Here is a 26822-nt window from a genome sequence, read left to right as displayed (position 1 = left end):
TATATAATTCATATATAAAAGTATACAACAACAGTTGTTTAAAATAGCAAGTGTTGCCAATGCACCAAGAAACTAAAAACACACAAAACACTAGTTCGTACTGTCCTCACTAAAAATTATCATAGATTCCCCACTAAGAATTCGCTGCATGTAGATGCAGAGAACGTTCTCTGGTAGATGTATAAAGGAATAGTAAACGAAGAAAGCAAACGCAAAAGTGGAATGTGAGTGGACCAATATAGAAATTTCAACATAGTTTGTGTTGAACAATACGGGAGTGATGCAGTTATAATAATAATTCAATAGATCTGTGCACGTCTTCTCTAAAATAAAGTTTGGTGCGTGATGAAATGGTGAGCGGTTCACGTATTAGTTAAAAGTGGACTTATTTACAATTTGCTAGTGTCCCAGAGGTACAATAAAATGAAAATTTACATTTAATAGGTACAAACACGTAGAGAAATTAAGTTAAGTGCGTTTTTATCTGTACCTGCTGCAATTGGCCAGAGAAGGTGAAGTGGATGAAAAAAAGCGTAATACAAACCAAAGTGAAGGTGCCAGTGTTGCATATATATACATACAAAGAAAGTGAAGTAGCGACATAACGGCGGTAAATTATCATTGGTAAACAATGTCGCATTATCTGAATAATAATACAAAAGATAGCCTACAAAAGTACAGTATTTTGTCGGTAAATAAAGTTTACTTATGCTATATTTGCAGGGAAAGTGGAAATTAARGTATAATCGCTTTTGAGCACTCGAATCAGAGAACTTAAAAAAAAAATGCTTTAAGTTCTCTGATTCAAATGGGTATGTGTGGGAGTGTGTAATTGTGTGTAACAAGCGGTTGCATATATTGTTGTCTCACTTGCGCGAGCACTTGTTTACGTTTGCATCGTCATTAGATTTGCAAAATGTTAAAATCTCTTMACGAATGCATCGTAGAGAGAGAAACGTAAAATAAATATAATAGTTTAGAAAGAAGATGGCAAAATATTGATGATTGTATTTGTCTAAATTGAAAATCGTTAGAATGTGTGAAACAGAGTGCGGAGAAAGGCGGTAAATAAGTGCTATATTATTTACAACTGGAATAACAGGTTTGCTATAGAGTAATTTTTAATAGTATGAAATTAGATAATAAAATATGCTCTAAAATAAATCCGAAATGAAGTGAAAATTGTTCTTATGTTTTGAATTATTGATGGTTTTTAGGCTTTGCATTTTTTATACCCTCAACTAATCGCATTGTTTCAATTGAATCCAAAATTGTTTAGCAGGTTAGAACGGATTAGAGTTTGTTTTTAAGGTATTAATTTAAGAACTTCAACATTTCGCTTAAAATATTACTAAACTCGTTGTATTATTAAATTATTTTGGAAACATTGTGTAGAACAGAATGATTTTTTAGGTTTACTCAACTTTTACTCTAAATATTGGAATCGAATATCAAGCGAGCAACATGACATTAGAAACATATTATAAAAATATGTGTGCTAGAAAATATAATCGCAGAAATTTTCATAAAACAGCTTGTAATATAATGACCTTAAAAACACAATGAATTCATTATACTGAGTATATTCTGTAAAATAGTGTTTTAATTAAATCCAAATTTATATTTTTGATTCAGGATCTTTAATGTTTTAAATAGATAAATTTCGACCACTACTAACAAATGCAACCCTACGTACAAGGAAAGAGAAAACAAAGCACGTAAACTTTATTGTATGTCGTACTTCGTCCGCTACACTACAATTTAACGTCGTTGCAGCGAAAATTTTTGTTGCGCTGATATTCTTAAGAAACGTGAAAAATTATATTGTGAAARCAACTATAACTCTTTGCTAAAGTTGATTTTCTAATAAAATTTAGTGCGAATAGCTAAAATGTGAAATTTATATAGTGAAAAATTTGTGATCCTAAAAAAAAACGGAAAAATTTTCCAACCTGCGAGAACCGCATACGCGGTACATTATATATTTCCATCTCTTTTGTGCAAATGTTATCTTTCCCATCCGAAGCTCACGTAGAATGGTATCTAGTGAGCGACCATAAGTGGGACCAAGAAAGATTTATATGCGAATTGGAATAAATATATCATTGAAAAGAGATAAACAGTTCTGCTAGTCGAAGGCGCGAAAAACTCGAAACTAAAAGAACAGAAAAAATAAACCAAAATTGCAACTTTTATATTATAAAAATATATAATAATTAATATATGTGATAGTACAGTAAACGTTGAGATTACAGTTAAAAAATTKTGGTTTGTGTTTGTCTGCAGTTTGTCGGACTAAAAGGCCAAAGAAATGCATTTTTACGCCTGCTGTGAAAGAGTTGAAAATATGTAATTGTTACGAATGAGACGATGTAAACAATGAATAAATAAGAAATAATACAACAGCGAATTAATAAAGTGGCACCGAAAAACAAAACATAAGCAGGTGAGAACCGACAAGTCCGTACACACTTGAGGGTAAACAAAGGAAGAGATATGCACAATATTCYGATTTCACAATTTATTAAAGTGGATAAAAATTGTATATGATGATTAATTAACTTTTAAATAATTACAATTATACAAAATTTATATATTTGTGTGTTTTTAGCACAAAAAATAATTTGAAAATGGAAATAGAAAAAAGGCAGCTTGAACCGAGCAATTGTAGTGGAGATGCAGGAATAACAAATGTTTCCCTAATGGCAACAAATTCCGTAGATAAATCAGATATTGAAGTTGCGGAAGATATGAACAAAACTCAAAATCATAAAACCCAATCTAATAAAGATGAAACAAGTGACGAAACAGCGAAGAAGCCTACACATAATTCAGCTATCAAGACCAATGAAGAAGATTCAAATATGAATGAGAATATATCAGATATATCGGTAAAACAACAAGAAGTCTTATTAACAAAAGCCCCTGAAAGCAATGAGTGCTCCRAAACTCCAAAGTTGGAAGAAAGTGTGAATAAAAATAGTCTTGATTTTAAAGAGACCAAAAGTGTAGAAAATTCAAATGATTTAAATGAATTTGAAGATTCGCAAGATGCTGTCGAGGATGACGAAAGTCAGAAGGGAGAAGCATCAACAGCTGACGATGACAACAGTCTTTCGCCTTCAACACAATCGCAATCACCACCACTTAGAGATACAATAATTGCGACATCAAGTGCATCCATTGCTTCAGCAATTGGGGTAGCAGCTTCCGTAGTTGTGGCGGCTGCCGGTATAAGAGCTTCTATTCCAGATACAATCTTATCGCCACCCAAGTCAGAAACACAAACAGATGATGCAAACACCGCTACATCATCCTCATCACCAGCATCGGATTCTCAGCTCTCGCCGATGATTACCGAGGCCTCTATTGCGAGCAGTGCAGCACTTACCCCAACTACACCACCAGAAGCACCAGAAATGTCTGTCTCAAATAATAGTGGAGAGTCAACACCGTCTAAGACAGCTACCAAGAGGGGTGCCCCTGATATTGACTCAGTTGCGGAAGGTGGTGGCAAACGCGTTATACAACCGATTAATCTTGTTGCAAATGGCACCATACCCAAATCTAGTGGGAAACCGCTAATGTCGGCCATGAATAAAAAATTGAAAGAAAAAACTATACGTGCACCACGACAAAGGAAACAAAAATCTACGTTGCCTATGTACGAAAGCGAGGTAATAAATTGAATTTATTATTTGTATTATTTACATGATTATTTGATTCCCGTATATTTAATTTTATCACAGATAAGCGACAATAAAACGGGAATTAAATTATGTATAAAGAAATCAGATTCGACCGGCAATTTGGCTGCTTCAACAGGTATTTTAGTACCAACCGTCACAGCGAAATTGGTGGAGACTACAACAACTACTGCTCCTAAGCAGACGCGCAAACGTTCCCGCAAAACGAAATCAAAGGCACGCGTCGATGACGACGAAAGTGAGCCTGAGGTAACGACGGTAAAGCGCGGGAAGAATAAGGCCAGCAATGCAGAACGTCAGAAGAAAGTCTCTTTTAGTGGCATCGAAGAACAAGGCGAGAAACATCGCGCCACAATTGAGCAAGGCGATTGGGGCGCACGCATCCCACAGGAAATACTTTTTAAGGTGTGCATGAAATTGAAAAACGTTTCAAAAGGAAAGACAACCTCAAATAAAATTATTTTCTAGATTTTTGAAATTCTAGTTGATCGTGAAGGTTGTTTGCCAACACTTTGTCGACTTGGTCGTGTTTGTACACTGTGGCGAAATGTCGCGCTAACGCCATCTTTGTGGAAAACTATGGATCTATCTACGTGGATAAAGGATAAATATCGCACCGAACTCAAGCTAAAATGGTTTGTAGACAATCGATGCAGCGAGTGCACAGAATTGAATGTTGGTAAGTATTCCACATGATGATTCGAAAATAAATCTTTAATCACTATAATCATTTAAGCTAACTGGAAAATGTCAGATATAAACTGCTTTCTAAACAAATTGGCGGTCGGTTGTCCAAATTTAACRAGCATTACTCTGTCAGGTTGGAAAGGTTTCACTTCAGATCATTTGGCTTATTTAGCCGAAAATATGCAAAAACTGGAACGCCTTGATTTGAGTTCTGTTAATGTAAGTTTCWGCGTTTGTAAATCTTTTATTGCGGATCCAAATTTGAAAAGATGCCTTTATTGTTACGACACAGGTGGAAATGAACGCGAGCAAGAGCGCAGTGGGCCCACAATCGCTGTGCAATGCATTACAAATAATGAATAAACGTTTAACGCATCTCTATTTGGCACATAATCGGCTGGCCGGGATCCCACAAATAGTCGCTACTTTGGCTGTAAGCATTTATACTTTTAAMCCCTTCTAATTTTATTAATTGTACAATAATTAAAAAATATTTTGTATACCTTCCGCAGACACATTGCCCCAATTTGGTGAAYTTAGATCTCTCAAATGTTACAACACAAGCGACTTCACACGGCATCTTTCACATTGAAAAGCTTCAGCAYGGCTGCCCGAAATTAAAAGTGCTACGAGTCACGAATTCACACATAACATGGGGGAATGCAACACTGCAAGAAGCGGTATGAGCAAAATATTAATAATCGTTAAACCGATTTCGTTTTATTGAAAGTCGCCATATATTTATAGATGGATTCGCCTGGTTTCCCAGAGCTTGAGGAACTTTCGGTGGCAGCTTTAACGGATGAATGTCGTGTTATCGGTGATGACCATTTGCAGCGCATAYTGAAAACCAGTTCGAAACTGAAGCTCTTGGATGTGCGCGGTTGCGCACGACTCACACACGAAAGTCTTATACGYCTACCAGCATGGGACATCAAGCATTTATTTTTGTCATTTTGCTCAGTGACACGTGATGTGGGGTAATTTGTTAACAACTATTTTTGTTTGGTTTTAAATTCACATTTGTATTCTATATGTAGCTCCGGCCTCGAGTTGATCGCCTCAAAATGGGCTCATAGTCTTATTGAATTAGATTTAGCTTGGGCGAATGTGCAGCAACCACTTGACAATGCATTACGTGCATTGGCCGAAAAGGGCAGCGAATCGCCATTAGCGTAAGTACAATTCAATCTTATTAAAGCTACATGAATGTCCATAAATATATTTTCTCCAATTTGCAGGCATTTGAATCTCTGTGGCTCGTCGGTTTCAGATGAAGCAGTCAAGGAAATACTTGCAAACTGTGCGCACATGAGTTCAATAAATCTGTCATCGTGTCGTGGTTTACCGCGCGGTGTCAAGCGTCTTATGCAAGGTCAGCAAGAGTTACAAGAACTGCGTGAAGTGCTTAAGGTGCAGATGAAAGTGAAATTGCCCGCTCAAATAAAGCAGGAGCAAGAGGAGGAAGAGCGACGGAAGCGCTCCGAACAATGCGGCGCAACTGCTGATGCTGATAGCGGTGGTGGTGGCAGTAATGTTCAATCTAATTGAAATAATGCCGTTACATCACACAAAATTAAAAAGCAAAAACTGTGCGTTAATATGAAAAAATAATGAGTAACAAAAAAAAAAATTATTTTTAACACATGGATTATAAATTTGTAGCTTAAACTAAAACTATGAACGCGAAGAATAACTTCAATTAATATTAGATTTCATTATGGAGTATGACCTTTTCAGTTTTACTATTATTAGCACATTCAAAAGAAGATGTTCTGCTGCTGGTGGCAGAAAGACATTAAATTTACGTATGTATTTTAGCATTAATGCGTGCAAATTTTTATATATGTAATTTTTTGTGCATCACACAGGTAGCTTCCAAATTAAACACGGAATTGTGTAACTATTATGTCATTTGGCACTACTTTATAACTTAACTTTTATATATTCCTACATTTAAGTAAGACTTTAAGTCACCGCTTAATACTTGATTTCTATTTTTATTTGGTCACATTCATACAATTATATATACATTTGCAATATACATTTACACCTATAGTCACTGGAATCCCCGCTAGTGTTAATTTTTTAGTAATACAATTTGGAAATGTTTAAGAAAAGAATGTATTAAGTTTCGTTTACAGTTATAATTGCTACGAATTTGCAGTGAAATTAAAATATTTTTTGTTACTTTAAAAAATATATGTAAAAACGTAAACATTGCAAAGAAAATTATGTTATTACATGTAAAATATTAAGATTAAATTAAGCGAAAATATCGATTTATTCGATAAAAATTATCGAACGTTATGAAATCAGTCAGTTATTTACATATATTCTATGATTAAATTGTWCTCTATACACACATATAATTTTAATTATATTATATTTTCTATATATGAGAATCCTTTGCAATTTATAAAAAAAAAGTATATGCAAAAACTCACCTCAAAATAAATAAATAAACGGAATGTTTAACAAAAGWTAATTTGTATGATTTTCTCAAATAATATTTAGTTAGTTTATTGAAAAATAACAATCCAGAAGTTGTATTTGAATTGAAAATTGTATAACTATCTAACTTGCTGAGCGCGTGAGCACAATATAATAAATCTTGTTTATAAATTAARTTGTGGTTAGGTCAATAGCCATAAACTCATTTCAAGTTTTAATTTATAAAATGACGACAGCCTGCAGTACCACTCTTTCTCTAAATCGTCGGGCTTACATAATATTTGCTTTAATTGTTGTAATTTAAAAATTAAAATCTTGTCTATGTATTTCAAAATAGTTCATGAAAACATTTAAATCAAATAACAAATTTTGAAATTTTCACAAAAATGGCCATTACGAGTAAAACAGTATAACTTTTTTAATAAACATATGTAATTACTTCGCTTTTATAAACCTTTAGTAAACATCAACCAAATGAAATGATGTTTGAGATTTTTTGTTTCCATAAAATGAAATGCATTAATTTACATTTTATTAAATAGAAGTATGTTTGAGCTGAAGACATGTCTTAAGCGGAAAGATAAAATGTAATATTCCACAAGTGCTTGGAATTTGTAAATAAAACAAAAGCAAGTGATGCAAATAGTGCAATTTTCAAAATTAAATCCACAATCTGCTTCTCTAGTTTTATGATTTTGTTTTACACAATCAACAATTGTATTAATAATAAAAAAATTGTTAAACCTTAATATTAATATTGAATAAGCAATTAAKAATTAAAAGTGCATAATATTTAATTTAAATAAAAGAAACATTTTAAATACAATTTCACAAGTTTTATTTAATGGTAATTGCCTGTGTAAACTACTACACTTCCAACCATCGCTACATGTTTTTTATTTAATTTGTTCCGATGTTGTTGTAACGCCAGAAAACATTCCAAATGCTGTTTAAGAAGGTTGCCGATTTTACTGTACTTGGCTGTATAAGAATCYGGTTCCGTTCCGATTGCGTAAACCCGTCTGTCGTGGGTTCACCGTTGCCATACTAAATCCACCTTTTTTGGACAATTAAGTAGAACAAAGTTAAACTGATTTTCAAAATTAAAACTCTTTTGTACAAATCCCTTGTGATGAATTAGCAAACTGCTTTATTTGATAGTCTTTAAAATTCTCTATTGGAGGCATTGCGTAAGTACAAACACTTGAATTCTAAATTTAACATGGAATTAAAAAATACAGACTAAAACTATAACTATATAATTGTACGTATAAAATCGTACATATATAAATATATATATATATGTTTGTACATGTATAAACGTGTGTGTTGGTATGGTTTGACTATAATATTATATTTCCAGTAATTCATTTACGGTAGATTAAAAATCCCAGTTCCAATCATTGCTGTGTACATTCATCTCACTCAAGTCGGTGCAAAGTACCAAGCTTTCATCTATAGTGATAAATAGGATTTTTCCTGTGTTCTACTTAAGTGCTTTTGGTAACATTACATACCTCTTATCTGTGAATAGTCCTTCGTCTCTAAACCGAAGCGTTGCAATTGATCTAGAATGCTTGTGTGCCGACATTGCTTGAAAAAGGAATGACTCAGGAGCTGTAATGCCGACCAACGACTGGACGGTTTTTTCTCCATACAAATTTCTGTAAATTGATGGAACTCATCAGAGAATACACGTTGACTGTAAATTTGCTGTGCCTGCCTAATAGAGTCTGAATCAGTACTGGTGACGATTTCTAAAATTTAATATAAGCAGAAAAAAATAGTGAAAACAGAATGCAAATATGTCTTATATGATTGCTTACCTATCATTTCTTCGTTTGCAGGACATGTAGAACGATCTAATAAAGTGGGCACATTGCCGCGTACTTTCTCAGTAAACATAAAGGTTGGTTGTGCATCAGCAAAGGGTTCTACGCCATTCGCTAGTTCACAGCACGTTATACCAATTGAGTAAATATCCGATTTCTCTGTGTAGCCAATTATGTTTTGTTCTAGCACTTCTGGTGCTAGCCAATTTAAACTACGTGCACTGCAGGGTGCTAAGTGATGCAAGGATGCAATGCGTTCACCATGCCCTACAATGCTGGTACATTCACGGAAACCAGCTAATACCGCTTTTGTTTGATTGAGTAATATATGGCTGGCACGTATCGAGCGATGTACATAACCACGACGATGTAGGTACTCGAGCCCGGAGAGTACATCACGCATTATCAAAGCAACAAAAATTTCAGGAAATCCTAATTCAGAACACTATTAAAGAAGTATTGTTTATATGGTAAGCTTTGCTAGCCACTTACCCGCCCGAAAACAATTAGCAATGGTGTCTTTGCAGCTGCCAAAGCACATCAAGGGTGCTATCTGAAAGAGCTCATTTCCATATACGAACGATGTATGGAATGTATGTATGTTAGGATGACTGAACTGACGCATGATAAGCAGTTCATCACGCGCTAAGATGCTCTCTTCTTTACTTGCTTTATCCATTCGATAYTTTTTTACTGCGATATGTTGTCCATTGGGTAAATATTGTGCTAAGTAAACAGTTCCAATACCAGTAAAACATCGTGATAATTCCACTTTCAAATCGTAATCCAAAGGATTGCACCCAAACATTTTGTATGAAATTTTCAAGATCTTTTACAAGCAATATATTGAACAATTAAGTAATTTCTGAGCCCTTTGTAGTTGTTGTTGTTCTCTTTTGCACTTGATATTGGGTTTGATGTTTTCATTGAGCAAAGGCAATAACAAAAATACTTTGTTGTTATTATTATGCTTCTTTATATCTGTCTATGCATTGCCCGGCTCATTTTTTGACTATTGTGAATATTGAATATGACAGAGGAAGCATACAAATTGCAKCAAATGTTTTCTTTTTTCATCTTCCGCAATTTATGATTTGTTAATTGGGAAAATTGTCACCGTATGTGAAAATAAGCACTTATTTTTAAAGAAACACTAGGAAGCATTTTGATTTCGTTGTATAATGGCAGATGCTTGGGATGAAATAAAAGCCGTGAAAAGTAAGCGTCATACACTGCGAGAAAAGTTGGAGAAACGAAAGAAAGAACGTGCCGGTTTACTATCTTCGTCACCAAATAGTGTTGTTGACACAGTTAAGGACTCGCCTAATCCAACAGGGGAATTGGGTTTGTTTGCAATTACAATAACAATTGAACAAACCATTTTATTTTGGTTAATATTTATTACCACAGAAAACGATGCTGAAGCAGAGAAAGCGGTATTGCAGGCGCTCTCCTCCAACACACTTGTGCTTCCTATCATTTCAACACAACTATTGGAAAAAGTTGCTACATTTTTGGATAAAGCACCTGCACAGCATGTAATCAATTACACGCTCAACAAATTGGCTGAGCAAGGTGCAGTTAATATTAAGAGTGTTACAATCGGAAAGGATGTGGGCTGCGAAGTTATTTCGGTGGAAACAAATCTAATTTTAGATTTGTATAAGGAAGTGGTAAATGATGGATACATTGGTATAAAAGAAGAACTGAAGCGGAAATGTAAGTGTTTTCAATAATTACAATAAATGCTTCTTAACCCATAAGCCGTATTATTTAGTCGATGCAAACGATGCGGAGAACAAGGATTGTAACCTTAATAAATCAACAAAAATTGATACGAATACTGGACCACATACCCGTAAAGGAACGGACGGCAGCAGTGTGGATGCTTCTGATGATATAATGGTTCGTATCTGCAAGTTATATTTGTTTTGTATTTATGTCATTTGTAAATCCTTTCACTAGTCTCTGCTCTCCATGCCTTCTACACGCGAGAAGCAAAGTAAACAAGTAGGCGAAGAAATACTCGAATTGCTAACAAAACCAACTGCCAAAGAAAGGTCCGTTGCTGAAAAGTTCAAATCACATGGCGGTGCACAAGTAATGGAATTTTGTCCATATGGCACCAAGGTAGAGTGCCTCAAAGCGCAGCAAGCTACTGCGGAAATGGCCTCGAAAAAGAAACGCGATCGCAAACTCGAAAATGATTCTCCTAGCAAGCTCAGCTCAGAGGCTGATGAATCAAATCCGCAAAGCAATGTCGAAGAAACAACAAATATAGCTGATGCAAATTCAACATCAGATAGTAATGGTAATAACAGCGCAAGAGAAATGGAAAGCGATAATAAGGCTAGCGACTCCGGTGCAGAAGATGGTGAGATCGTTTCTGAAAATTTGAAAGATGTCGAAGCCGATTCACAACAATCAACGGACGAATCAATAGAAACATTGGATACTTGTACGAAATTGCATTTTAAGAAAATCATACAATCACATACCGATGAATCACTGGGTGATTGCAGTTTCCTAAACACATGCTTCCACATGGCTACATGCAAGTGAGTAATGCTCGAAAGAAATTAAWTGAAAATATATATAACTATATTTTTAATTGTTTATAGATATGTACATTATGAGGTTGACACTCTACCCAATATCAACACTAATAAGCCAGTTGATGTTAAAACTAAACTTTGCATTAAGCGTAGCATCGACCCTAGCGTTACATTATATCCGCCACAATGGATACAATGTGATTTGCGTTACCTCGACATGACGGTACTGGGTAAATTTGCTGTTGTAATGGCGGATCCACCTTGGGATATACACATGGAATTGCCGTACGGTTAGTATTTTTATAAAAAAATCCTGAGTTTACATTTTTAATACACATTGAATGAATAATGTAATAGGCACAATGTCGGACGATGAGATGCGTCAGTTGGGCGTGCCAGCACTGCAGGACGATGGACTTATCTTTTTATGGGTAACAGGGCGTGCGATGGAATTAGGACGGGAGTGTTTAAAGCTCTGGGGGTATGTATCGAAATGTTGCGCTTAATAGCTTTTATAATAAAGATTGCTTTTTTTGTATTTTTTGAAGCTACGAACGTGTGGACGAACTCATTTGGGTGAAAACGAACCAATTGCAGCGCATCATACGCACCGGCCGCACCGGACATTGGCTAAATCACGGAAAAGAACATTGTCTGGTGGGCATGAAGGGTAATCCGAAGAATCTTAATCGTGGACTTGATTGTGACGTCATTGTAGCGGAAGTGCGCGCCACTTCACATAAGCCCGATGAAATCTACGGCATAATTGAACGTCTTAGTCCGGGCACACGCAAAATTGAGCTTTTCGGTCGTCCACACAATGTACAACCGAATTGGATTACATTGGGCAATCAATTAGATGGCATACGCTTAGTGGATCCCGAGTTAATAACACAATTTCAGAAGAGATATCCCGACGGAAATTGTATGTCACCACAAACAGCCGCCGTTACAAGTGGTTCAACAGCAAATTCGACAAGTGCTGCGAAAAAGTGAAATGCTTGCAAATTATCGACTTAGCGTTAAACATAMATACATACATATGGTAATCCAATATAAGTAAAAATAAAAATAAATACATACATAGTAATAACAGAACAACATCAAACTACAATGGTCAATTGAAATACTTCATTTAAGTTAACATACCTCATTCGTATTAAATTATTTTTTTTTGTATTCGCTTCTATGAGAATAACTTGTATTAATTTCCGAATATACACTTGTATTACTAAGTTGGTAATGTTTTTATTTAGTTTAMCTACAAAATAATAAAGTAAATGAACGAAAATTTGCATAAAATGTTTTCGGTAGTACTATTGCTGTAAGTACAGAAATGGTTTATTTGAAGATTGATCACTTTCGCCTCCAACTCAATTACCAATTGAAGGGGTTTTTTTTATAGGATAATTTTCAAGATTTCATCTTGAGTTTGGTCGAACAATTTATAGGGCAGCTATATGCTATAGTGATTCGATCTGAAATTTTTTTTGGGGTAAAAAACTTTGCTCAATTTAATGAAAATACCTTGAACAATAAAAAGTTCTGTGTTACCGATCATCGAAATAACAGGTATCTGACTGCGGCGTGCTTTAATGCTGTTGTTGTTGTTGTAACRGTMATCTAGTACCGTCAGCGTAGTAAGGTTGAGTTAAGTTGTCATCGAGGTCATCCAACAGTAGGTCCGCTGTTGCTGTTTCGTCGAGGTCAGACCATAGAGAGAGGGTTATCTGACATATACGGTTAGCTGGGCAAGCAAAGAGGTGTTTRCAGTCATGCGGCGACTCGTTGCATGCTGAACATATATTTGTTTRGTATGTTGGTGTTGATTATGGATAAGTAGCAGTTTAACCGGCTGCAGTATCCAGAGCGAAGCTGCGCAAGAGGCGTGCTTTAAACGATGTGCTCGCAATCTTGCTACAAAATCTTATGCCAATTCACTAGAAGTTTAAATCCATCTAAGCGCCTGACAATATTTTAACATCGCAAGTGAGATGATTCTCGCCTGTCTGATATTTTTTTGTTGAAAAAATTAAAAACATATCGATTGCCATTCATTCAGTGCTGAAATATAGTTGCCAAATGCAGTTATTGTAATTTTTATAGCCTCTGTGTTGATTGGCTCTGTGAGTTAAATTTGTTGTTGTACTGTGGTTTCAACTTTATGAAAAAACACCTTGTGGCTAGATAAAAACTCATTTTAATATTTGCTTCTCATTTCGATTTATTAATTGGAAGAATCGATAATTTCTTGAACTCGTGAAGCCGATTATTTTGTGTTTTTCTTTTATAATAAAGTTCATTTAAATTAAATTACAATATAAGTATATATATATATATATATATATAAGTAAATATGTAAGTGTATTTGTATGTGAATCTGTGAAGCAAACACATACAAAACATAAGGAGTACTTAATTTAAAAAAAATGCCCGCATATGCCGCTCCCGACCCGACGAATTACAGTTGGCGCTTTTCCAAGCGCGCAGCAGCCAAACAGTTCTTCAGTTTTATGTATTACTTATTTTATGATTTACAAAAATAATTTTATTTATGTGGTTAATATAGATTACATATGTATGTATGCATATTTGCAATTGTTTATATAATATTGGTATTGCTATCCGATTGTTTTCCAAATGATGCTCGTCGTCATTAGTTCAATGTTAAAATTATTTTATTACTATTTATAGAGTATACGTATGTATATATAAATGTAGATACAATATTACAAATGTGTAATATAATGATGACAGCGCTAAATTATGGATATATGCGGTAAACGAATCGCAGATATCATCGAGGTGCATTAAACAATTTTTTAAGGTTAGTAAATATGTATTTACAAACAAAAACATGTCATTTATGAAACGATATACATATGCGTATGTACGCTCCTTTACATAAATTATGTATACTCTTTTTAAATAAGCATTAAACTAAAGTTCTTACAATTTTTCTTACAATGGATTTTTCGATGTTTTTTCACGTTAAAATAAAATTTTTCATAGTAGTTGCAAATAATTTTCAAATCTTTTCCTCACAAAGAATTTCCACAAAACAATTTCTCTGGCGCCGGTTAAAGCGCGTTCGCCAACGAAACTTAACAAATTAGAATGTTTTGTACAATTTTCTAGATGGATGGAGTGTGGAACGCGAGTGTAGTGGGATCTTATCATAGTAGAATATTACAAGAGTTCCTATTGGAAACGCTGCGYGATTCTATACAGCTTTACGGTSTATGTGTTGCATTGTATGCCTGTATGCTTGCGTATTATCCCGCTAGTTTAACATTAGTAACGCACATGCGTACCGGCGCTGTGCAGTGCTTTGAGCACGACAAAACCCAGTACGGTGGCGGCGGCAACACCTAAACCGGCTTTCCACCAAAGTGTCGGATCCTCTGTCATCAAACCGAACTGACGTAGATGTCTATTTGTGAGCGGATGGTTGTAACGCGCGTTGAAAGAACACAAAAATGTAAATATTAGTTAAATTGAAATATAAATGGTTGTATTTATAAACATGCAATCAAATTTTAAGTTCTACTACAACTGAAGCAAAAACGCTTAGTAAGTTGTTGATGCATCTCAAAAGTATATAAAAAATTATTAAAGGCTCAAAAAATCGAGATCGAAAATKTAGAATGTACCTAAAATATTTACAATAATTAAGGGCGGTGTTTAGTGCGTGTAGAAAATGTGGGGGACAAAGGGGTTACAGGAGTAGAAGGAAATGTGCAAAGTAAATGTACTATAAATGCATTAAAGTTTCGGCAGGAAGAGTTTTTGTGAAGAAAAAAAAAACAATTAAGTTGTCGAGTCCTAATTTACAGGCGAGCTGTTTGGACGGAATCGGACCAAGAAAAGTGATGTTGGATATACATATATATATTGTATTATAGATAGCACACAAAAACATGATACTGTTCGTCAGTTTGTATGGCCGCTATATGTTGCTTGATCTCAACAATTTCMTTGGAGATTCTAACGTTGCCTTGGAAATAATCCATGTCCAATTTTGTGGATATTTCTTGTCAAATAAAAAGGTTTTCCATACCAGAACATGATTTTAATCGTTCATTTTTCAAACTTAATCAATAATAATATATAATTATATATTTTCCTTAATTATTCAATAACCTGCCACCACCTGAATGCATTTAATTATAAAACTTGCTATGAGTAAATAAGGTGCGCACTTGGATGGATGAGTGAAATACACAAATAACAAATAAGTTGAAACAAAATACGAAAGTAGTATGTTTTTACCAAAGAGTATRAATATTCAATGCACAAATATAAATGTTTATATAACCATACGATCATGTGCATACACTAACTATATGACGGAAAACATAAATGTGCAAAAACTCGCCAATCGCTTAAATAACATAAAAAATCATTGAAAAAGTAGTAATTTTAGTTTAAAAGAATATACAATTTTTTGTTTTAAAATAGTGATAGATATATTATAATATCTACGATTAAACATGTACTATAAGTTACTAATTATGTTGCTATTATTATTATTATTGGTATTTTGCTGTAAGGCTRTGCATATTTGACTATGGTGTATAGCTTTTTACAAAAAATATTTGCTCGAAAAGAGAAAAAATAAACACAATGTATGGATAGTACGATATTAGTTGCTCGTTCGGCTGTTTAAATGGCATTAAGAAGATTCACACTTACGCTGATTCCCACAGCTGTACCAACCTGTGCTTGTAAAAGAGTATCCATGCGGCTTGAAAGCGACTGAGATTAACGAGCGTAARCAGTCATTGTTGTTGTTGTAAATTAACGATAACAATTAGGATTTTTACAATTTTTCATTATCATATGATGGTATTTATTTGTTTTTGTGCAACAATCACCACAGCCAAAGCGCAGACAATCAAAATTCAGATTCAGGGGAGTGGTGAGGAGTTTTGARGCGCGTACGCGAGACATTGGAGCATATTCGTTTTTTTTTTGTTTTGTTTTTGATTTATTATTATATTTTAGTTSATGCAGCAGTTAGAAGATAAAGGAAGAATAATATTAAATTTATGTTTATTAATTGAACGATAATTTGTGCATAATTTGTATACATTTTTGGTGTTTAGATAAATATACTATGTTACGAAATTTTGATTTAGTGGAAATTTTAATAAAAAAAAAGATAAATGATAAATATATAATACTGCTAAGGATATTTAAATACTTGTATGGTTAGGTAAGCAAATGGATTTGTTAAATTAAAAAAAAAAAATGATAAGCATTTCGCGTGAGCTGTTATATTTGCAATAAATAAAAAATTAGCTGTGCCTGCAACAACAAATAATTGTTAAATTCAACAAATCTCTATGCACTGTGTTATAAAAAAAGATCTAATTACATATATATATATAACACTAATCCTACAAGTACGATAGTACTACTTCATAAGTAAATAAGCACTTATTAGTGAAGTACTCCAAGAAACACTTGAAACAAATAGAACAGTGGACATTAACCGCTTATAACCACAAACACATAAACAAACATATTCACCCTAACCTAACATATTTGTATTACAAATACCAGAATGAAACGATAAGCAATGCTCCATAGCCAATTCGTGTGTTAAATTTTAAACGTATTGCACATAAAGAAATAACTATGATAGATAATTTTAACGCTTTGTATGCACTACTTACGGGAATGCCGCCATGGTTGCCAATTTCGTGTAAACCTCCTTCTTATTACTCTTCAAGCTGAACAGGTGTGGTGGCAGTAGTTTATATTTGGTACAAAACTCTGACGGTTGCAGTAAGTAATCTTGCCGCCGCTCATCTAAGTCACCTTTGGTGCCAACAATCATCACTGGGATTTTACTCTCCGCATAATATTTGATGTATATGCGTGCAATGTACTCGAACGAACGCGGATTGGATGAATCATACACGAGGCAAGCGACATCACAATTCACCTCCTGCGGCTGCAATGGGTCTAGCGCATGCTTTACGTCTATATCACGTAGTATGAGATGCTTTTCTTGACCATAAACCTATTTTTAATATAAAAATTTATTAAATTTTATGCATTATTGTAAACAATAAATTTTTACCTGCACAGTGTTGACACAATGCACCACATTAGTCTTGAATTCTTTACCAATCAGACTTTTCATGTCCTCTACTAAGAAACCACGGCACAACCCCGTCTTACCAGCGCCTTTCGGACCAATCACATGACACATATACACGGATCGACTACTTTGTCGTTTGGCTAAATCAATACGTCGTTCGCGTGTCACATGTATCGCCGCCAACTGACTTTCGTTCTCATGMACATTGAAGCCCAAATACGCTAAGTATTCTAGTGTTTTTAAGACATCRATAAGCGTCATTAAAGTCCAGCGACACATCCAGCCATGCAACGTCACCCAACCCTGATCGTTGGTGGGGCATGATTTACGTATATCTGTCGAATATGACCAAGGCGCTGATGGGCATGTACTGAAAATCATTTTATGCTCTTCCGGTGATARTGCGCCGTCGCCGTCTTTATCGTAACGTTCGAACAGCGCTGTAAGAAATTGTTGACCGCGATGTGACAACTCAGTGCTACTACCRGGTGGTATTTTCAAAGTTGGCCGCAAATAATCCTTACACATTTCTAACTGTTCATTGTAACCGAAGCGACGTAGCACAGCCCATGTGGTCTCATTACGTCCGCGCTGTATGAACAAACAGTGCAGAAAAAGAAAGCCCTTAAGTGTAACTGCATCGTGGAAGATGCCATCTGGAATATTCTTCTGTATAACAACTTTGACTTCGTCTAGTATTTGTGGCTGTAGGGGTGTGTTGAAACAACGACGTTGAAACAAGTTCAATTCATAATCATTGAGCAGATTGTCACCATCGATATCACATATTTTGAATATGCGAACAAGTGATTTCTTGCAAGCCGGCGTAAGCTGAAAAAAAAACGAGTTTTTTAATTAGCATGTTTGTAAAGGAGAAAAATAAAGACTGTTGCAATTGTGCATCGAAACTTCTGGATGTATAATATATAATTTTACATAAAAAAAATGTTTGCACACATCAAATATTACATCCTGCAAATCTGCTTATTATTTATATGTATTACTGGACTTACATCTTGCTCTTCCATTATATAAAGCGGTGAAGTTGGATGTAGAACAGCCTTTTGCGCATAGTAGAACATTTCGGAAATATTATGTAGCGTTTTGGCAGAGCATTCCACACAGCTTTCAACCTCGGGAAAGTCTTCCATTATTGTCAACACACTCTAAAAATAAAACAAAAAAATTATATAAAAAGTCAATATTCACAATTTAATAGACTTACATCTATGGTTGAATACTCGATCAGATCAACTTTATTGCCAACCAGCACCACAGGCTTACGTTGTTGGTCCTCTCCAATTGCGGTTCGTATTAAAGGCAGCCAGTGCGATGTTATGCGATCAAGTGAATCTTCATCTTCCACACTATACACAATACATACAACGTGTGCTTTGACGATCTCCTCGTTCAGAGTTTCATCTGTTTGCTCGGTGTCTTAAAAAATATAATTCACTTAATTATTGAATGATAATATTTATGTTGTACTCAAGTACTTGAATAGTCGACAATATTCGTAGGCACCTGTTCAGGTGTTACATTAGCGGGTATTGTTATCTCCTCAGCTTTTGGAGGAACATCTTCAGGAAATTCTTCGCTTACAAGTGAAAGTATAAGTGATGTTTTACCCACACCRGGATCGCCAACCAACAATATGCGAACATTTTTTCGCTGAGCGGCGTTGTATTGGACCATAATTACGTTTTTGGTAAGTTGTATTCACTGGCAGGGAAGTGTTGGCAAATAACGTCTGTGTTTAGTATTGCAATGTGTTTCTTAAATCTGTGTTGTTAATGCGAATGCTACCATAAGTTATTTTGTACACTACTCATCTATGCCGAGCGAACTTGAGCAATGCTCACTGCAAAAAATTCAAGAATATATACATGTTATGTATGTGATACTTAAATATATCTGTAATGAAAAATAGTGTATTTGCTATAGAAGATTCTTAAAGTAATCAATATCAAGTATATTACTAAACAAGTATATCACACGGTATACTTATCAAATCGACAAACAAATTCAAAAACTTTCAGCAAAAAAAATATTTTACACAGCAACCTGACATGGGTTAATTTTTACAATTTCTCCTTTTATTATGCTAAATGGTTGGTACATACACACTACGTAAAACTACTTTTAGTTTCTTGTTTTGATTTTTCACACCTTTATAAGTTTTTAGTTCACTGACTCGAAAAGCTATAAAAAAAATGGAGAAACTCGATTTTCATATCTTCACATGGAGCACAAATTCATTTCACACCCGTTGGGAGTGTGAAWACTGAGTAAAATCAATAAATGCAATAACATAATATGCAATTCTGTGCAATGCTTTTTGAAAAATGTATGTGATTATTTGCACGTCACTCAAATCTGAAACTATTGCTAATCCATTAGCCAGCGCACTGTAGGGGGCCTAATGAAGTTTTTTTGTCAAAAAAGAAAAACACAGACTTCTGRCGTCACTTTGTTTTATCACAGGAATACTTCTTCGCAGGAGGCAGTTTTCGCAGCCTGTCTGTTTACTTTTCCTGGTAAGCATCACATACATTACAACATATAATAAACACAACCACCATTATCAACAAGACGACTTTTCAATCGCTTTAATTTCCGTATAGCCTGATTTTTGCAAGTCGGTATTTATCGCACGTTGTCACATGGGTGCAGTATTAAATGAAAATTCCCATTATATCACAATTTAATAATTATTGAAAATGATACACAATATCAATATATTAAGTAATTAATTGCTTTTTCATCCATAAAATAATTACATAAACCATACAAAAGTAAAATTTGCACACCAACCTTTTCTTCTCCAGATCAAAATTCGTTTGTTCGGCAACGTGAACGTGTGTTCAATGAATGAATAGATTACTTGACATTTATTATTGTGAATAGTTACGTTGTCAATTACGTGCAGTGCTGTCTGTTTGTTTAACCATACCTGTGTCAGAAAACCGAATATTAAAATAATTTTTATTAATTAAAATGCCAATTACTTAAAGTTATACGCAAATCAATAAAAAAAAAATAAAAGAAATAAAACTGATTCGATAATAGATAGGTAAAAAAAAAAAATGTATTTAAAGTATAATTTCCATTTTTTATTTTTCTTTGACTCCGAGTTTTTTTTTTCTAATCCTTTTAAGACATAATACATCTGTTTTGTTATACATTTATGTATTGATGTGTATACAGCATATTTATAGAAATTAATTAGCAAGTTTTAACTTTAAACTTTATTTTTACCAGACTCAAATTACAAATATTTTTAACATACTAATTATACAATTTCCACGACCAAAGGCTTGTCCAAATATAAACACGGATTTCAAGCAATAGGGTGCGGCACTGTATTTTACATATTCCACTTCAATCGCAAAATTCCCGTTGGTGTATTGAACTTTTAATTGCTGCATAAAAAAATGAGATGAAAATCGTTGCCTAAAATTAGATTTGTCCCATTGATTGAATGAGCATCAAAACATTCACCGATCACGCTATTCTTGTTTAATTCTTTGTAACCAGTTTGTCACAATCAGTAAAATAGTCAGTACTCAGCTTAACCAAAACTGCTCCCGAAGCCAGACCCGCAATGGTAGCAACTGCTGCGTTATCTCTTGGCAGTATCGATCTCATTAAAGCCCAAGCGAGCACTGAACCCATGCTGAAGAGTGAACCACCTAACATGGCATATAGACCGCGTCGGGAATTCGGCACACTACGCAGATGTGGCCGTCCATATATGTAAAATGCCGTACCAGTTAATGTGCTCAGTAATAGCACATTGGTCAAATCCTTTTTGGGTAGGACTTTTGAAATGAGTCCCGGATTCATTACGTTTACGGCTAGTGCTGAGTACGATACTACGCCATGTAGTGGTATGTAATAGTAGAATACGTTCTGTTTGGTGAATGGTTTGAGTCCGATTTTGTCACACAGTGTGCAAACTGCATTCTGGTTACTTGCTCCCTCGCTGGCCATTGTTTTGTGCTGCTGCTTTACTTGTTGCGTATTACTTTATTTAAAGCTGATACGCGTTAATAAAATATATAATATTCGTGGTTGAAAATGCGATAATTTCGTAAGTTCGTCTACCACCGGTGAATTCACACAAATGTCATTGCTTGTTATATAAAGGAGAGGTTGTGTCATAGCTAGACGTCACTTTTATTTTCGCTCTCATTTGTGATGTAATGTTTTCGGTTGTCGATAAGTAATCGGAACTTTGTAATAGAGTACTTTTGCCGATTACAAGTACTTTTTTAATTACATAAGTTTACAGTTATTTTATGATGTTAGACAGTTTATTGCAAATTTGTCATTACCAAAATTGAAAATGATATTAAAAATTCCTAACAATAAGAATTTTTTGTATTATAGAAAGACCTATTAGCACAAGTCACAAATTTTGATTAGTACTTTTAATATAATTTTTTACAGTAAAACTGAAAGCCAGTAAATACACTGTGTATCAATTTTGTTTGTTTTTAAATTGCTTMAACTGGTATCTTCTTGTAAGAGAAAAAACCTACATTACTGCATATATAATTAATTCTTATCGTTTATTATTAAAGTATATGAATTGCAACACAGTTGTGATTGAAAAACGTTTTATTTCATTTACACTTATATGTAATAAAAAAAACGCCATTTTTTGAAATTATATCACCATCGTTTCCGTACCAACAGCATATACATTTGTATATTTAAAAATTAATTAGGACTATAAGGTTTAACCAAGTTTTCTGAAAAATTCTTAATATTCTCTACACCTCGAACTTCCTTTTCGAGTAGAGGTAATTTTGTCACATGGAAATCTTCATACAGGTCRGCAATTTGATCCAGATACTTTTCTTGTATCTAAAATATTAAAAAGTTAAAAAAGAAATCAGAATATAATGCAAAATACCATACCTTATATCTCGCAGCACACATTCCACATGGTTCCTGGTTTTGTTTTTTGAATAGTAGTTGATTGACTATGATATTGTGTGTATCTATGCCACATTTTGTCAGTTCTTGCACAAGTCGTTCGGTTTCATATAATGAAAGGAATTCAGCGATGCAGACACAAACGAATGTAGCTTGATCCTATACATTTAGCGGTTAGAGAATTTGAACTGATGTTTAGTAATGAAAATACTTACTGGATTTCTAAATTGCTCATTCACTTGTCTTATGATTTTCAACATTTCATCRAGCTTTTGTGTTAGCGAGTCGGCGTTAAAATCTGCCATACCTAGTATGCTACCAAATTGTGAGATAAAGGGAGCAATTTTCATTTTCAAACGCAGCAGTTTGCCTAATCCCTTCTCGACGACTTGCGGGAAAGAAAGCAGACGTAATGTGTGCCCCGTTGGCGCCGTATCAAAGATGACCACTGAAAAGTTCATTGCTTTGACAAGTCTATAATTTGTAGTAAATAAAGTAGAGTATATGTTTATGAGGAACATGCACATTTATAATTTCGGGTTAAATTTTTGTACTCACTTCATTACTTCTGCATAGCTCATAGCTTCATCTATACCAGGCAGAGCGTTTATTACTTCATGTAGCACACCTTTGCTCAAATGCAGACCTTCATTTTCGCCCTCGAAATATTCATCCGGTAATTCGTTTAGACCCGCATTTGGATCAATTTCCATTGCATATAAATTTGTGAAGCCATTTACCTGCATTCCATTTAATTAATTGTTGAAATAAAATGTAGCATATTATAATATATTTTGCATACCTTTGTTGGAACTTTTGTGAATTTCTGATCGAAAGCGTCTGAAATGTTATGAGCTGGATCTGTCGAAATGATCAAGACTGACTCACGCACTGTGGCCATTTGTACGGCTAAGCTGCAGCTGTTTATTGTATGTGGGGCAATTAAAAAGATATGAAAGTGTTTTTGAATTAAAACAATTTTACTTTTAATCAAATGATATTACAAAAAAAAATAAAAATAATGGCATAGTTTACCTGCATGTTGTTTTACCAACACCACCTTTGCCGCCCACAAATATCCACTTCAAAGATGATTGCTCGACGATATTACGCAAGCTTGGCTCCATTGGTTCAAAGTCATCACCCATCTTAATTATACAAATTTGGCAAAGGGCACAAATCAATTAAATATTATTTATTGTCGACTTTAAATAAAATTCGCCAGAATGACGAAAATGKGTCGGTAAATGTCAGATGTCAAATTGCTTTTTCATATGTTGCTTTTCCGTGTAAAAAAATCATTCACAATAGTTTTTGTCAAATAATAATGGTGGTATTCATTTCATTTATTATTATTACGTAAGAARATGGAGTCATGGACTAAGCATCCTCACGTTAGCCAGAAAACATCCGTTTGAAGACGAGCTAAAGTGAGAAGCCGAAACTTCCCCTCCACAGTCTGAGCTGCAGGATTCGCTGTATAGTGGCGAGGTTGCGATCTGTGCCTTCCTAGACATTGAGGGTGCCTTTGATAACGCATCTCACACTAGCGTGGTCAAGGCACTCCAGAGAAGGAACGTAACCACCCCGATACGCAGATGGATAGAAGCCCTTCTGCGTACTAGGGTAGCAGAAACAACTACGGGAGAAAGTAAGATTCGTCTTGACACCACAAGGGGCTGCCCACAGGGTGGAGTACTATCCCCTCTGCTTTGGAGTCTGATAGTAGATGAACTACTCGAGCTGCTCATCAGCAATGGAATCCGCGGTCAAGGGTACGCGGACGACATTGTCATAATGGCGAGAGGTAGATTTGAGAACACTCTCTGTGACCTTGTACAAAAGGGCTTAAACTTGGCGAAAGGATGATGCAACACAGTAGGGCTAAATATCAACCCAGCAAAAACCACCGTGATCCCATTCACTAAGCGGAGATCTCTTCCGGGCCTGAGGTCCCTAAAAATTGAAGGCACAGAGGTGGAAACGTCTAAGTAGGTCAAATTCCTTGGCYTCACCTTAGACTCGTCATTAGGGTGGAGTARGCATTTGGACTTAACGCTGTCCAAAGCAAGGAGAACACTTATGATTTGCAGACGCCTTTCCGGCAGATCATGGGGATGCAAGCCAAGTATCATCAGATGGCTGTATACCATGAAAGTGAGGCCTATCGTAACCTATGGAGCGGTTGCCTGCGCACATGCCCCACGGTGGCATTGGAAGTCATACCAGAGCTCACACCGCTGCATCAGGTGATCAAGCTAGCAGCAAAACACACCATGCTGCTAATGTCAGCAGAAGGCTGTGGAAGGGGGAAGGTAATGTCCTCTAGACAGATGGACTCACTAGCGGAAAGCACATCGCACGGCACTGGCGGCAGGTAGCAAGCATGCGTCACGCCAAGCTGCTCCTGGAGGATACAATCTCTCCAGGTTTAAATAATTAATTCACCTCCTCCGAGGAAAATTTCGTCTCCTCGTCGCAATCTACACCTGTCACTTATACACATCTAGATGTGTATAAGAGACAGGTAAATAATTAATTCACCTCCTCCGAGGAAAATTTCGTCTCCTCGTCGCAATCTACACAGGGCACTGTAAGCTCACGAAATACCAACACGAATTTCCAACATGGGCATGGTCTCCTGTGCTAACTGCCGGTTCTGCGACCTAGAACAGGAAACACCAGCACACCTAATCCTGGATTGCACAGCAACCTATGGAAACAGGCTCAAGGCCCTGGATTCTGTCTACATCAGCAGGGATCACATCACCTCACTAGCGTCCGGCAAACTCCTGGAACTATTCAGGCTGCTGGGGCCCTGGGAGGTCATGTGATTAGGAGAGGGCACAATAGACCCTAGGTCGCGGTGCATTACCTCAATAACATTACCTATCTATCTCCCCTCCACAGGGTTGTGCGCTGGTTTTGTGACCCTYCACGTAAAAAAACACTACCAATGAAAAAGCGTTAACAGCCTCGTTTGAGAGACCCCTCTTTTGACCATGGCAAACGCTCTAAGGATAACGATTTAAGGGCATGTGCCTGGAATGACCGGTCCTTAAATTGAGAAGGTTCCGCTGGCCAGCTTATTTGWTGTCCTCGTTAGAGTGAAGGCTGACACCACCGCCGTCCAAGAAACGCGATGGACGGGATAGGAGCTGAGGCGAGTAGGTCCTTGTGGCATTTACTACAGTGAACATATAAAGGATCGCAAATTCGGTGTGAGATTCGTGGTGGGAGAGAGACTCCGTTGTTGTTGTGGTAACGGCAGAAATTCTGCCGAGTTGACAGTCCTTGGCCGGATAAAAATCCGGGTACGTTCCGGTTTTCGTGGACCAGACTGTCGTAGGAACGGAAAGAGAGAGAGACTCCGTCACTGAGTACTGTCATTCATYCCGGTGGATGGACATCTAGCCACAATCCGCATCAAAGCGAAKTTCTTCAACWTATCACTGTTTTGCGCCCCCTCCCCGACAGAAGAGAAGAACGATGTGACCAAAGATCGCTATTGCGAAAAGGACCATAAGTCTTCTGTAGAACCTCGCAACGTCGACTCATCAGATGTTGTCATCGTCCATGCCTCTGCACCATATAGCAGGACGGGAATAATGAGTCACTTATAGAGTTTGGTTTCAATTGTCTACTCAGTCCCAAGTATGACCTGTTCTGCGTTGGATTTCGAGGCTGACATAGTTATTGGTGTTAATACTGGTGTCAAGATAGACGAAATTATCGACGATTTCATAGTTATGACTGTCAACAGTGACGTGGGATCCCAGTCGCGCGTGGGACGATTGTTTGTTTGATGTTCGCAGTCSAATTATTTTCTCCAGCAGTAGATTGAATAAGTCGCACGATAGGGAGTCGTCTTGTTTGAAACCTCGTTTGGTATCGAACGGCTCTTTTCGGGCTGGCAAAAGCATCTTTAAAATTGATGAAGAGATGGTGTGTGTCGATTCTTTTTGMACGGGTTTTTTCCAAGGTTTGGCGCATGGTGAATAGCTGGTCAGTTCTAGATTTTCCTGGCCTAAAGCCATACTGTTTTGACGGTGGGCTTTAATCTTTCACTATACGCTCGATAGAGCCCTATACGCGATGTTAAGGAGGCTTATCCCATRGTAGTTGGCGCCGATTGTGGATTCGGCAGAGTCCACTTAAATTCTAACCTTTGGGCATGTTTTCGTCCGACCGACGGCCAACACCGACCGACAAAGAAGCTATGCATGATCTTTGTTCGTGTACACTAAACTTACTTACTTACTTACATATATATAGGTATATATATATACTATATATTTGATTCCAAAATTTATTGTCTACAAGAGTTTTCATTCATTAGCTTTTCAAATAAACTTAAGTTTTGAACTTAAAACAATATCATTCAAGACAATTAAAAATTTCTTATGAGCTCGTAATGCTCCTCGAGTTGAGCCAGAGATAATCTTTCATTAAAGATCCATATTTATTKTAAAAGAATAAAATTCCCATGAAATAAACCTGAGCTCCCAAACATGGCTTCCGTTTCGTTCAT

At 35.8% G+C, this 26822-nt stretch overlaps 6 protein-coding genes across 15 annotated transcripts; 2 read left to right on the top strand and 4 right to left on the bottom strand.

Moving 5' to 3' along the window:
• Window positions 1-184: 184 nt before the first annotated feature.
• Window positions 185-6731, top strand: LOC108975158. Of its 8 annotated transcripts, none has more exons than XR_001993856.1 (11): window positions 185-353; window positions 2612-3677; window positions 3750-4112; window positions 4176-4386; window positions 4444-4613; window positions 4687-4827; window positions 4907-5074; window positions 5142-5374; window positions 5435-5569; window positions 5636-6202; window positions 6266-6731. XR_001993856.1 is itself a non-coding variant. In XM_018943533.1 (11 exons), the coding sequence occupies exons 3-11, from the start codon at window positions 2631-2633 to the stop codon at window positions 5943-5945; spliced, it is 2778 nt and encodes a 925-aa protein (XP_018799078.1). In that variant the 5' UTR covers window positions 185-338; window positions 2287-2446; window positions 2612-2630; the 3' UTR covers window positions 5946-6731. The 8 variants fall into 8 exon arrangements, 7 of the variants coding, with proteins under 7 accessions (XP_018799078.1, XP_018799031.1, XP_018799052.1 ...); XM_018943533.1 differs by adding an exon at window positions 2287-2446 and having other exon boundaries at window positions 185-338; window positions 5636-6731; XM_018943486.1 differs by having other exon boundaries at window positions 5636-5986; window positions 6060-6731.
• Window positions 6732-7971: 1240 nt separating this feature from the next.
• On the bottom strand, window positions 7972-9627 carry LOC108975229 (putative serine/threonine-protein kinase STE20-like). Its single transcript, XM_018943582.1, has 4 exons — window positions 9173-9627; window positions 8675-9112; window positions 8366-8605; window positions 7972-8303 (listed from the first exon to the last, which is right to left on the bottom strand). The coding sequence occupies exons 1-4, from the start codon at window positions 9486-9488 to the stop codon at window positions 8230-8232; spliced, it is 1068 nt and encodes a 355-aa protein (XP_018799127.1). The 5' UTR covers window positions 9489-9627; the 3' UTR covers window positions 7972-8229.
• A 62-nt stretch (window positions 9628-9689) lies between these two features.
• Window positions 9690-12488, top strand: LOC108975219 (probable N6-adenosine-methyltransferase MT-A70-like protein). Its single transcript, XM_018943570.1, has 7 exons — window positions 9690-10024; window positions 10091-10399; window positions 10458-10585; window positions 10646-11238; window positions 11302-11525; window positions 11593-11716; window positions 11784-12488. The coding sequence occupies exons 1-7, from the start codon at window positions 9862-9864 to the stop codon at window positions 12229-12231; spliced, it is 1989 nt and encodes a 662-aa protein (XP_018799115.1). The 5' UTR covers window positions 9690-9861; the 3' UTR covers window positions 12232-12488.
• Window positions 12489-13891: 1403 nt separating this feature from the next.
• On the bottom strand, window positions 13892-20267 carry LOC108975199 (mitochondrial Rho GTPase). 3 transcript variants are annotated; one of them, XM_018943543.1, is made up of 8 exons: window positions 20162-20267; window positions 18844-19208; window positions 18573-18784; window positions 18361-18513; window positions 17327-18178; window positions 16917-17266; window positions 15931-15993; window positions 13892-14668 (listed from the first exon to the last, which is right to left on the bottom strand). In XM_018943543.1, exons 2-8 carry the CDS (start codon window positions 19040-19042, stop codon window positions 14530-14532), a joined length of 1968 nt encoding a protein of 655 aa, XP_018799088.1. In that variant the 5' UTR covers window positions 19043-19208; window positions 20162-20267; the 3' UTR covers window positions 13892-14529. The 3 variants fall into 3 exon arrangements, with proteins under 3 accessions (XP_018799088.1, XP_018799096.1, XP_018799104.1); XM_018943551.1 differs by having other exon boundaries at window positions 15955-15993; XM_018943559.1 differs by lacking the exon at window positions 15931-15993 and having other exon boundaries at window positions 20162-20266.
• A 305-nt stretch (window positions 20268-20572) lies between these two features.
• LOC108974897 lies at window positions 20573-21534 on the bottom strand. Its single transcript, XM_018943004.1, has 2 exons — window positions 21438-21534; window positions 20573-21401 (listed from the first exon to the last, which is right to left on the bottom strand). Exon 2 carries the CDS (start codon window positions 21338-21340, stop codon window positions 20867-20869), a length of 474 nt encoding a protein of 157 aa, XP_018798549.1. The 5' UTR covers window positions 21341-21401; window positions 21438-21534; the 3' UTR covers window positions 20573-20866.
• Window positions 21535-22033: 499 nt separating this feature from the next.
• Window positions 22034-23539, bottom strand: LOC108974915 (ATPase ASNA1 homolog). The gene is made up of 6 exons (XM_018943029.1): window positions 23327-23539; window positions 23094-23211; window positions 22850-23031; window positions 22507-22765; window positions 22274-22450; window positions 22034-22219 (listed from the first exon to the last, which is right to left on the bottom strand). The coding sequence occupies exons 1-6, from the start codon at window positions 23437-23439 to the stop codon at window positions 22073-22075; spliced, it is 996 nt and encodes a 331-aa protein (XP_018798574.1). The 5' UTR covers window positions 23440-23539; the 3' UTR covers window positions 22034-22072.
• Window positions 23540-26822: the final 3283 nt, after the last annotated feature.

This window comes from Bactrocera latifrons, unplaced genomic scaffold (assembly GCF_001853355.1).
Source record: "Bactrocera latifrons isolate USDA-ARS-PBARC rearing strain unplaced genomic scaffold, ASM185335v1 scaffold_113, whole genome shotgun sequence".
Taxonomy (NCBI): domain Eukaryota; kingdom Metazoa; phylum Arthropoda; class Insecta; order Diptera; family Tephritidae; genus Bactrocera; species Bactrocera latifrons.
This window is presented reverse-complemented; position numbering and strand designations above follow the sequence as displayed.

Bases quoted from the DNA above. Each gene is read 5' to 3' on its own strand.
- LOC108975219 (XM_018943570.1), top strand. From the start codon at position 9,862: ATGGCAGATGCTTGGGATGAAATAAAAGCCGTGAAAAGTAAGCGTCAT. The intron at 10,400-10,457 runs GTAAGTGTTTTC...CGTATTATTTAG, and splicing joins AGAAGAACTGAAGCGGAAAT to TCGATGCAAACGATGCGGAG. The intron at 11,239-11,301 runs GTGAGTAATGCT...AATTGTTTATAG, and splicing joins TTCCACATGGCTACATGCAA to ATATGTACATTATGAGGTTG.
- LOC108974897 (XM_018943004.1), bottom strand. From the start codon at position 21,340: ATGGCCAGCGAGGGAGCAAGTAACCAGAATGCAGTTTGCACACTGTGT.